General features: G+C 31.1%; 1 protein-coding gene across 5 annotated transcripts; it reads left to right on the forward strand.

Annotated features, from left to right (window-relative positions):
* Positions 1-2,444: 2,444 nt before the first annotated feature.
* On the forward strand, positions 2,445-9,918 carry LOC137811175 (cyclin-dependent kinase F-4-like). Of its 5 annotated transcripts, none has more exons than XM_068612806.1 (20): positions 2,445-2,752; positions 3,302-3,326; positions 3,546-3,749; positions 3,883-3,931; positions 4,017-4,616; positions 4,709-4,787; positions 4,866-4,934; positions 5,023-5,112; positions 5,209-5,347; positions 6,415-6,517; positions 6,601-6,653; positions 6,761-6,827; positions 7,058-7,166; positions 7,291-7,356; positions 7,467-7,535; positions 7,639-7,699; positions 7,775-7,891; positions 8,464-8,495; positions 8,740-8,812; positions 9,437-9,918. In XM_068612806.1, exons 5-20 carry the CDS (start codon positions 4,609-4,611, stop codon positions 9,655-9,657), a joined length of 1,356 nt encoding a protein of 451 aa, XP_068468907.1. In that variant the 5' UTR covers positions 2,445-2,752; positions 3,302-3,326; positions 3,546-3,749; positions 3,883-3,931; positions 4,017-4,608; the 3' UTR covers positions 9,658-9,918. The 5 variants fall into 5 exon arrangements, with proteins under 5 accessions (XP_068468907.1, XP_068468903.1, XP_068468904.1 ...); XM_068612803.1 differs by having other exon boundaries at positions 2,517-2,752; positions 3,546-3,806; XM_068612804.1 differs by lacking the exon at positions 2,445-2,752 and adding an exon at positions 2,777-3,101 and having other exon boundaries at positions 3,546-3,806.
* The last annotated feature ends 2,116 nt before the right edge of the window (positions 9,919-12,034 follow it).

Raw genomic sequence — 12,034 nt, forward strand, 5'->3', positions numbered from 1 at the left:
GTTTGACAGCTTCAAATGTAATAATTGTCATGCTACAGTGTTCACCGACAAATTTAGGATTAATTTTGTAGTTGATTATATATATATATATATATATATATATATATATATATATATATATATATATAATTATTTATTTATTTGTTATACCCGATTATAATCATAATTAAGTTTTGTTTGATCAATTTATTGAAAAGAGATTTTAATTAATTGATTTCGAAAATTTCGAATTTCTTACCTTATAAATCCCATCGAAACTGTACAAATTATTTGAAACACAATAACATATATTAATAATTTATTTTAAATTTTATATGAACATACTTTTTTATTAGGTATTAGTATAATAATTAGATAGACTTTTGAGCGATAATATTTTATACATGCAATGCATGTTATTATTAACTGTCATTAACATATTTAAACATCAAATTCAACATGATTTTTACAAGTGATTGTGAATTAGAACCTAACATTAGAGCCAATCAACCAATTAAATAGCCAGTGGCCACTATCCTCACCAAACCCTTTCAGAGAAAAAACAACATTTTTCTAAATCTTCATATTTTCATTATTTCTCAATGTGTACCAAAAAATACTATATCTTAAAACTTTTACACGTCTTTTGTGACTTTTTGTTTTACAAGTTTTCTACTTTACACAAATTATTCATATTTTATTATTTTAAATTATCACCATATTTTTCTTAACTTTTTGTATTTTAACTCATTTTAAAGTTTACAATACTTTATAAAATATGTTATAATATAAAAATGTTTTATGACTTTATCCCTGATTATATGTTTAAAATTAAAGAATTAATTAAATTTTGTATTTGATAATTAATCTTTCTAATATGTTATTTTTAAATATTAAACTCTAAAAGCGTAACAATATCTTTATGTACGTTGAAGATTCAATATTAACTAAAAATAAGATTAAATTACAATTTTAATATATATATATATTATTTTACAAATATAAAGAATTATGTTAAAGATTTTACGTTAACATTAAAAATTATGATTTTAATCACACAAATGTAAACATTAAAAATAAATTAAATAATAGATAGAAGATAAAACAGCTTATACATTCAATTCCAAAATAGTCACACATATGGTGACATATATATACAAATAAAAACCACCAAAGCTATTTATCAAGTTGTATATTACTTTTACAAAGAAGAGATAAAAGAGCATAAAAATATTTATTTCTTAACCTATAATGAAAATGAAAATAAGTTTTCCTCAAAAACATCCGTCAATAAAAAAATCTGAACTGTGAATAAATTATTTTTTAAATTAAGTTATATATAAATTAATTAATTTGTGCAACTATTTATTTTGTTTCCTATTTTCTTCTAGTAACATATATTTATCGAAAAAATAATTCAAACACATGGTAGTTCTTAAAGATTTTTGCAATAAATTAATATCATATAATGTTTTTGCTGAACTCTTTCAATAGTCCTTTTGACTCTATTGAGGTATTTTTTTCCATATAAATCTTATTCATTTACTAACTTTTAAAAGATCATAAATTTTTCTTTAGTTTATAAGTTTTAATCTGTTTCCAACTTCATTTACTTGTTAATTATACGTACACGTTTCAAGTTTGCTTTCTTTTCCTTTTAGTTTTCTTTTACGACTTTTAACTTTTATTTTCATCAATCATTTTTAACTTTAGTACTTTTTATATTTTTTTATTATACTTTTTTTCTATTTTTATAAAGTACAACGTTTTAATTTCCTTACAAATTTGTTGTCATCACAAAATTATTGTACATTTCTTTCTTTCACAGCTTCATCATGTTTTCCCTCCTCATACCTATTTAAAAAATTTGCTTACTATTTTTAAAGATCGTCACACTTTTTAAAGTTCATCATGGTCTTTTATCATTATCAATCACTTTTACACTTTTTTTTTAATCTCAACATCTATACTTTTATTTTATGCAAAAACTATTTATATGAATAGTTTAATTATTTTCAAAATCATGGTTTAAAAAAAAAAATATTTCACAAATTTTTGTATATGTTTAACTAATTTATAACATTTAACTTAAAAACAGATTTGTAACTGTTTTCTAACATTGAAAAAAGATATGCTAATTTTGACTAATTTTAGCCTTGAATCAAGATACATTGTAAGCTTGAGTTGTCTCTTATACTGTTACAGGTTACAAGATGAATTGCATATTTATCATTCAAAAAATATATATAGCCCTTTTTGACATTTCATAATTATGTATATGATGATTAGGTGTCATGCGAACATGATTATACACAGGTGTAGCATGATAGAGGGATGATTTGATTACACTTTCATGAGTGGCAAAACATAAAAATATGATGGATTAAATTTATTTGTTTATGTATAATTGTATGAAAATATTATGTAAATATAAGTATATTAGATGTGGAATAATAAATGTAGGTGTGACGTGGAGGGAATAGAGGGGAGAGGAGGGATGACGCGGAGAAGAGAAAATAAAAATAGGAAAAAGAGGAGTTGGAGTGGAAGAGAAGAAAAAGAAGGAATGAAGGCGGTGAGAAAGGCCCACCCAAAACGCATAAATTAGGTCTCACCCTTTATTTTATAATTCCCTATATTTCATCCTTCGCACCAATCCAAACCCGAGAAAGAGAAAAACAAGAAAAAGCTTCGCTTAGGAAGAACAACAAGAAGCTCTGGATTCCGCCTCTTCCCGTCCTTCGAGACGGTTGTTATGCTGCGTGCTTTTCAGGTCTCTTTCTCTTCTTTCAGATCCGATCCGATCCGATCCTTTGTCGGATCCTTCCGATTACATTTTCGCTTTATTTTCTCTTCCTTTTCTATTTCATTAGCCTTTTCACAATCCACCAATTCAATTTCTTTCTTCAATTCATTCTCGATGTTGGAGGATTACGCCTTCCTTCAATTTGACTTTCGTGATGGATTTTCCGCCTTTGTTTTTCTAGGTTTTTCTTTTCTTTGTGTGCTTTGGTCTTAGTTAGGGTTTGGAGATACGATTCTGCTTTGCTGATTGGGGCGGGGTAGTTTTATGCTTCTCGAGATTCGTATGGATTGTTGATGATGCTTGTGTTCCGGCTTCGGTGATAATTCTCGGTGTTATTAAATTATTTATGCTTTTGGTTTTTGGAATTTGAAGTTTTATTTGATGACAAAATCAATCAATTCCTAGAGCTGCTAATAGGCTATTTTACGCGTTGTAATTTCAATTCCGGAATTTTGTTCCTTGACTGATAATTTGCTCTTTTTTTTTTTGCCTGGAAAACTTTCAATGTCTGCACAGGATTTTCGAATTTTAATTGTTTGAGGTAAGTGTAAATGCAATTAGTTTTTCTTGGTCAGAGACTCGAAGTCTTCATCGCTGTTTTGTTGTATGATGTGAAACTAGTAGTTACCTGATTTCATACTTCATTCATGTTTTTTGTTGAGATTTTTTTTATTATATTGGTCATGTAATGGGGAAGAGAATTGAATATGGATTTTTTTAAATCTAACCCTCAAGCCTTTTCCGTGTTCTTTAATTATAGGTTGGTCTGGGTTTGAATAGAAAGGATCGTGATTTATATTTTGAGACATGGAGGGAGTTTGTTTCTGGACAAATTGCTACCAGTATCGGTTTTTTGCATTCCAAGAAGTGCTTGATTGGCGATTTTTCATCCTTGGAGATTTTCTTCGGGTTTCCTTTGTTAATTGCACTTAGTGTTCTGCTCCCGTTTGATGATCAGCACAGGGTACGTGATGCTACTTTCTTCTGATACAGGTGCTGCATCTTTAGTGCACTTGTGCAAGTAAGCGCTTATTCTTATTCTTCTTTCCAAAACACCAATCCAAAAAGAAGTTTCTTGATGAATGTTCCTTTGGCAGTGCATTGCTGACCCATCATTCAGTTAAAACTTCCGGTAAATCCTCTTGGGTAAGATTTCTACCGTGAAGAACCTCCAGAACGTCTTCTGTTCAAACTATTAAAAAATTGTCTTAGCCTATTTTTGCTTCTACAGGGCTGAAACATATAGAGCGGTGACTGAATATTGGATTCTGCCTGCATCTTTTGAGTGAAGCTTTTGCATTGAATCAGTTCGAACTGTAGTTATTGAAATAGCCTCCGTGTTGCTCTTGATGGGTATTGTTGCTTATAATACATCAGTTACCCTAAGTTTCTGAAACAAATCCTACTTTGGTTAGATGAAGTAGATCTTATTGTAGTTCTGAAGTCTTGGGTCAAGGTGATTTTAGCTTGAGAGAGGATAATGCTACTGCTTTGACCAGCCATTTTAGTGGGACCTGAGAAGTGTCAGTATGATCTCTGGTTCTTGTTCATTTCCACCACCTTTACTCTGCAACCATTTCAAAGCCGTGGGTCTATTAATGAATAAAGCTGTGCAGCCCCTCCATCTGAAAGTTTCTGCTTCTATGCCCCCTTTTGCTACGACAGAAAATTGATGGTGGATTTTGCTGGACCAGCAGGAACCTCTTAATATTTTATATAGCTCTGAGCATCATCTACACGAGATAAATGCCATTTATCCTTTGTGTTTTTGTTTACATTTGTTGAAGAATAAAGAAAGCGCTGCTTATTGTTACCTGGGAACAATGGAGAGGTGATTACTTTTTCCCGTTTTTGCAGGAATTCCTATTTCCTTCCTCCCGTGTTTTGTATTAAATTTCTTAGTACCTTTCTCTGCAAATACAGGTACAACTTAATTAAGGAAGTTGGTGATGGGACGTTTGGGAGTGTCTGGAGAGCTATAAACAAACAAACTGGTGAAGTTGTAAGTATTCTTTAACTGACATGATGGAGTTGCTCTATTTGAAGTCGGGTGGTGTCCTAATAAGTAGTAAAACTGCAGGTTGCTATCAAGAAGATGAAGAAGAAGTATTACTCTTGGGAGGAGTGTGTAAACCTAAGAGAAGTCAAGGTTTCAATCTTGCTTATCTTTCTTAAGTCTTTTTTTGTCATGCATTGTTGAATATTTATAATTACTCTCTCATTTCCCTTGTTGGCAGTCATTACGAAAAATGAACCACCCAAATATTGTCAAGCTGAAGGAAGTTATTCGAGAAAGTGACATTTTGTACTTTGTTTTTGAATACATGGTGCGCGATTAAAGTTAAAGTTCTGGTAGAGAAAGACTTGGTTGGATAATGCAAGATCTGATAGACTAATTTTAGTGTCAATTTGGTGTGTTGTAGGAATGCAACCTATACCAGCTTATGAAAGATAGGGAAAAACTGTTTTCTGAAGGTGAAGTTAGAAATTGGTGTTTTCAAGTTTTCCAAGGTCTTGCTTACATGCACCAGCGTGGATACTTCCATCGTGACCTGAAGCCTGGTACTTATGCACTATTTCCTCTAAAATCTGTTATATTATGCTTTTTTATTGAATGTGAGAGTTAATCTATTACTTCCATAATATATTAAATGTAAAGGTGATTTTTTTGTACATGTTTTATTTTCCAATATATCCTTTAATCTATGTAAAACTGCTTTGTTTATTTTCTTGTCTTTATCCCTTTTAAAATAGCCATCCCGACTTGTTCTCTTACTATTCGGGTTCCATTTGATTTTTACAAGTTCCAAATTTTCTACTCTCGCATCCCAACGGATGACTTCAATTTTTTTTTATCTTAAATTTAAATATCTTAAATAATATTTGAAATTTAAACAAGATAAAATAAATATGTATTAACAATATATTAAATTTAAAATTAATATACACAACAATATGTAGAATAATAAAAATTATTACAACAATTAAATTTTGACTATTAAAATAATAGTGTGATAAAAATGCAGATACATAGGTGCTAATGAGCATATGGTGTTTTCGGTAGGTTGTAAACTATATATAAAGACGTTTCTTGTTTACAGATACTTAGGTGCTAATGAGCATATGGTGTTTTCGTTAGGTTGTAAACTATATATAAAGACGTTTTTTGTTTACACAATATACCCTTTTAATCTAAGGTAAAACAACTTCATTTATTTTCTTCTGTGCCTTATCGCCTTCATACTAACCGTAAAAAATGATTCTTTCGTATTCAGGTTCCATCTGTGTTTTATAATTTCAAAGTTCTCTACCCTCTCATCCCATTTGTTATTTCTCTAGTATTAAAATATATATTAAATTTAAACTCAGTAAAATAAGATGTATGTGTTTTCGCTAGTTTATATTACGTGTGTTATATTTTGCCAGAATTTTGTTCTCTTGTACTCTAGTTTTCTCTGGCTAACTGGTTATATACGTTTTCTATTTTGACTGTTAAATGCTAATTAGATGAACAGAACTCTATTGTTAGACAGACTTAAAATAAATAAACTGAGAGCACGGTCTACTGTTTATATTACTCTATCGCAAAATGCTTCTGTTTTGACCCAAGGAATGCTGATATGGTGCAGAAAACTTGCTGGTTACCAAGGATATAATCAAAATTGCTGATTTTGGCCTAGCCCGAGAGATCACTTCACAACCACCTTACACTGAATATGTCTCCACACGATGGTATGTGTAATCGACTTTCAATAGATGCTTCACATTCTGTGTTTTAGGTATGTAATAACATGCGTGATGGCCTTCCTGTTTAGGTACCGTGCACCTGAAGTGCTGCTTCAGTCTTATATGTATTCCTCTAAAGTTGGTGAGTGTCTGATTTGGCAACAATTGTGTCATTTACTTTTGTCACTTATATGTTTTTTCTAATGATGATGATGAGTAGCATTTTATTAACATTTTTTTCCCTTCTAGACATGTGGGCAATGGGTGCTATAATGGCTGAGCTTTTCTCTCTTCGTCCCCTTTTCCCAGGTGTCAGGTATTAGCTTCTTTTCACTTTCTGCCCCCTTCCCCCACCATACACCTAATATTGAATTTTTGACTGAGAAAAGAGCAAATACATCTTCATTAATTTTAGCACCTGGAACTCATGCAATTTATAAAATCTAATGTTACGATGTTTATTTGCTTAAAAGTGGTATCATATTCTAAAGCAGTCCTGATTAGCAACTGGATGTTGTAAATAACATGTTTCCTTGTGGCATGCAGTGAAGCAGATGAGATATACAAAATATGTGGTGTGATTGGCAGTCCAACCTATGAATCTTGGGATGATGGACTCAAACTTGCAAGGGATATCAACTACCAATTCCCGCAGGTTAGATTTAACCCGATCTTGCTATGTTTAGTAGTTAGCATCTGGGATGCTAGTTGCGTACTTACTTTACTACGTATAATGGCATTCTTCTAATCACTTTATATGCCTTTTATACTTTCTATAGCTTGCCGGTGTGCATCTTTCTGCACTGATCCCGTCTGCAAGCGAGGATGCAATCAGTCTTATCACAGTATGTAGTTTTTGGTATTATTTGTTAGTTGCTTAGGCCTGTGAGCCACTGATCAACAAATAGTGTGTAATGCATTTTCTTTCCTGTTTTATTCTTTTCTGTTAATGCAGTCACTTTGCTCCTGGGATCCCTGCAAGAGGCCAACAGCTTCTGAGGCCCTTCAGCATCCTTTCTTTCAGGTGATCTTCTAACTAGTTAATGTTTTATTGTTTTTCTTTTCGTCAGGAACGTATCATTTTTTACTTTAGAAGCTGTCTTATTCGGACTTTTTATTTGTTGTAGAGTTGCTTCTATATTCCTCCATCCCTTCGAAGCAGAGCAGTAGCGAGAACTCCACCATCCGGTTTGTATTATTTATTTATTAGCTAGGGACGTGTTTATTGTGCGAGTGGTGATCTTTATTGTCCTTTCTTTCCAGCTGGAACCAGAGGAGCACTGGATCAGCAAGGGGTCAAGAGATATCCCGGTGCTTTATCTTATTCAAAGATCACCAATCATTTTTCTTCCCAGAAATTACATCCTCCTTTAGCTTCAGGTGACCTATTACATTTTTATTGATTAGATCAATGTATGTGTTCTTTCCATTAATTTTTGTATATGGAGCAACACGACCCCAAATGTACACCGGTCGATGAATAGAAAAACCTTGTAATTAAAATATTTTACTATTCTTCGTTGATTTTTATAATTAACTACCCATGCTTATAATTCTTAGTAAATGAGATTATGATGTTCAATACAGAAATATTTTGAACCTTTTGACTATTTTGCCTCGCGGTTATCAAGTTAATGGGTGTTTTCTACTAATAGATTTAGTTTTACTCATCAATAAGTAGATAGAAGCTTGCCTCTTCTAAACCAGAAGGTTCCTTGGGCGACTGGCTTCTGCACTCTGGATGCACCTTGTTTACTTTGAAGAGAATTCAATTATGTTATCATTAGGTTTAAAATATCTGTTTGTTTAAACAGGAAATTTCTTATCGACATAAAAGGTTTTCCCCGTTGGATTCGTGTATGTAATAAATAGGTTGTTGTTTGGTTAGTGAAATACTCTGTATATTTGTTAATGTGAAGACCGATGTTCTCATCCAATTAAGAATGTTACAGGTGTGCAACGGAAGCTGGATATGGTAAATCAGGTGAGTTATTCTCTTAACATGCTTTTGTTCTTTCCACCCCTCTCTCATTAACTAGCACTATATGCTTTCTTTTTATACCAAGAATATAAAAACATGATTACCAAATTTACTTGAAAGTCCTTTTTCGTATATTGATGGATGGGCTCTTGTATGGCATCTTGGATGGACTAATATGTTAATCTTAAGCTGGTTCCTTATTCAATCCATGTGTCATGCTAACGATTTCTTTCTGTTTCTTCTGTAGGATGGAATTAGGAATGAAAAACCTATGAGGAGTACTAAACCAAAGTATCGACAGCCAGGAAGGGACAGCCCAAGTAAGCCTTTGAGTCTCTGGTATTTTAATTTTTGTATCAAGTAGGGGTGTACCATGTCACAGGCTCCAACTGAATTGTTTTGAAATCCAACTGGTTTACACATCTATGCAGTAAATTAATAATTAAAGAAGCAATTGAAATTAAATTACCAAGTTACAAAGCTATATAGTTTACAATTCGCTGACTAGTGGTCAAGAAATAATAAAAATTCCACTTTAATTTGCTTACAATGATAAGAACGGCAAGGTTCCCATAACGCATGGAATCCGCAATTGCAGGGCTATATGGATATCTTAGTTGAGACTAGGATTATACTGTTGTATTGCTAGGTTTTAACGAGTTTTTAATAGTTTGAGAAAAGGTTATTCGGTTTAGAACTATTTTTCTAAAACAGTTTGCATTTGTGGTTCAAGAACTAGTTTTCCGAAACAGCTCCCTTTGTTTTCTTACACCGTTTAACTTCCCTCCCTGGTATCAAGTGTTTTCTTTTATCCCTGGTATCAAGTGTTTTCTTTTATGGGTCACTTTCAATTGATTGCCATTCTTTAGTATATCTTTGAGAGATTTGTTTTTCTGGATTGTCGTAATTATTGTTTATGGAAAACTGTGTTTGGTTGTTGGCAGCTTCTATGAACAAGGGGAGGTCTGCACGTGGGATTTCAGAAACAGCTGAGAAATTGGGCAATTTGTCTGTTAGTGGTAGAAGACAATCAATGGGGCAAACCCGTCCTCCACCAATGAAAGCTGGAGTGAATTGGATTTCTGAATCTGGAAACTTCATCCTTGGGTCCGCCCAGCAGCAGATTCAGGCTGGAAGAACTTTCACCAGAAAAGTTGCCGGATGAGTAAATGTGGAAGACCCTAATGTGCATGCTCAATGTTGTTTGTGTGAATGTCCTAAACTATAATTATGTGTGTTTTACAATATTTTATGGCTTTGGCCAACCCTAAACTACAAAACTAGTTTGTATTGCCTGTGCCTGTGTTGTGACTTGTTGGCAATCGTCTCGTACATGTGGGACATGCAGAGCTAAGCTCATACTTTAAACTATAAAATCAAAGTTTTATATAAATAAAGTTTGGCATACACCTCTGACATGCTACAACACGTCTTCTTATCTTCTGTATATAAGCTAATAATAACCATTTTCTTTCCTTGTTAGCGTAATACTTTACTATCACTGATTTCTAAATGTAAAAAAGGTGTGTTTATTCATTAACATGTATACGTACTAGATAAATTGATAAGTTATCATATAATGTTAACCTATATAATCATGGATTTTATTCAAGTTAAGGTTGAATGCTCAAATTTTATTTTATTTTATAAAAACTATCTTTTTAAAATGATTTTTTTCTATGTTCTCTTTAAAATTTCGGAGAGCTTTTTTATATCAAAAGTAGCTTAGTAATCTTGGTAGAATACTAGAAATTGTTTTTCAGTAAGTTTCTTTGGTCTTCTTTTTAGTTAATTTTTAGAATTGATTATATGTCTTGTTCTTAGTGTTTGTTTGTTATTTTTGGCGGTAAAGTTGAGAGCTTAAATTTAATCTAAGCACGTTAAAAAGGGTGAGAAAAAATGTATTGAGTTAAAATGATTGAATTTAGGAATATGAAATTAGCATAGAAAATTAAATTATTGAAGTTCTCATAATATGTGGTGCAAAGAACTATATTTGGTAGGTGATTTTTTTGTTATGTAGTTTTATCGTGGTAGCAATAAATAATAGATGTAAATTTTTTTAAAAGTGGAAACAGATGTGCTACTGATGTATGTGAGATTTATGATATAAGATGTTGTGATATTGATGAATGTGAGATTTATGATATGAGAGATAGTTAATTGGTTTTAGTTTTGATTCTAATATATGTTTAATAATTAATAAATTTGCAAAAATTATGAGATTTGAATAATTTATATAAATTATAAAAATATATTTTAATGTATTGATTTTATTTTATATATTTGTGTGTTTTATTTTTAAATTGTGATGATCATGCTAATATGTGATATTATAAGAAACATAGATCAAAATAAACTTTAAATCTTAATAAAGAAGGACGACTTTTAACTATAGTATTCAAAATAATAAAAAATAGGGATTTTTTATTTTTTATTCTTTTCGACTTAATGTGTTCCTTTTACGTTTTTTTCATCACCTTCAACCTTGTTTCTAGTTCTATCTTTAAGTCTTTATTGCTGAAAAAAAAAAGTCTTTATAATGTTTTATTTTTACCTTAAATTACTTTTAATATTTATGATATTTTAACAAAATTTATTTATATAAATATAAGTATTTTTTTTAAATCAAGTCACTTATCAAAAATATCCTTATATGCATTCTTAACGTTACACAACTCACCAGACTAAATCTTGAAAACTTGAAGTTAGAACTTAACTATAACATAGCACAACCTACTAAACTTTGAGTCATAGAACTTGAAGTTAGAACTTAATGTTACACACACGGATATATTATATATATATTTTCTTTCTATATGTATATTATAATTTGAAAAGATAAATTTGTTTTAATTTTTTTAAAGTGTAATGCAGATAGATGTTCATATCTATGAAAATTAGTATTAATGTAACGATTAGTGAAATGGTATAATGTGTATGAAATTAAAATTTTGAAGAAAGGATATTAATTTGCATTTTGGCCAATTTTTTTATTCTCAATGGCTTGAAACAAGATCAAGCATCCTAGCACAAATTACATAACTCTTGGAATAGCCTTTCATCTAACAGTCTATTATCACCTTTATGTTTGACCGTTACAAGTTTTTGTACAATAAGGTCAAATCTCATTATTACTAGCAAAACAGTTGTTGCATAGTAATTTATCTAAAAGAGATGTATAATTCCAAACTCATTTCCTCCTTTCTACTAGGTCTCCTTAAAAAACCCTGCACTTTTTTCAGGAACACATTCATTCATTGAATCAACTTCCTATATCATTGATTCATTTAAGTATTCATCGTAATGTTATATGCTAGTTCCTAATACGGTGATAGAAGGTGCAATCTTCACTTTAGTTAAATGTTTGTTTTCATGTTAGAATAAAGCCATAATGAAAATTGTGGTTTACACATTCTTTATTTCATGTTTGAGAATAGACTTTAGTTTTTCCTAATACCTCCATGGCTCAAACGATCATTTTGTTCTTAAGAAAATACATTTTGAATGATAGAGATTATGCAGGCCTAACACCTCCCTAG

The sequence above is a fragment of the Phaseolus vulgaris genome, chromosome 2, assembly GCF_000499845.2.
Source record: "Phaseolus vulgaris cultivar G19833 chromosome 2, P. vulgaris v2.0, whole genome shotgun sequence".
In the NCBI taxonomy this organism is placed as follows: Eukaryota; Viridiplantae; Streptophyta; class Magnoliopsida; order Fabales; family Fabaceae; genus Phaseolus; species Phaseolus vulgaris.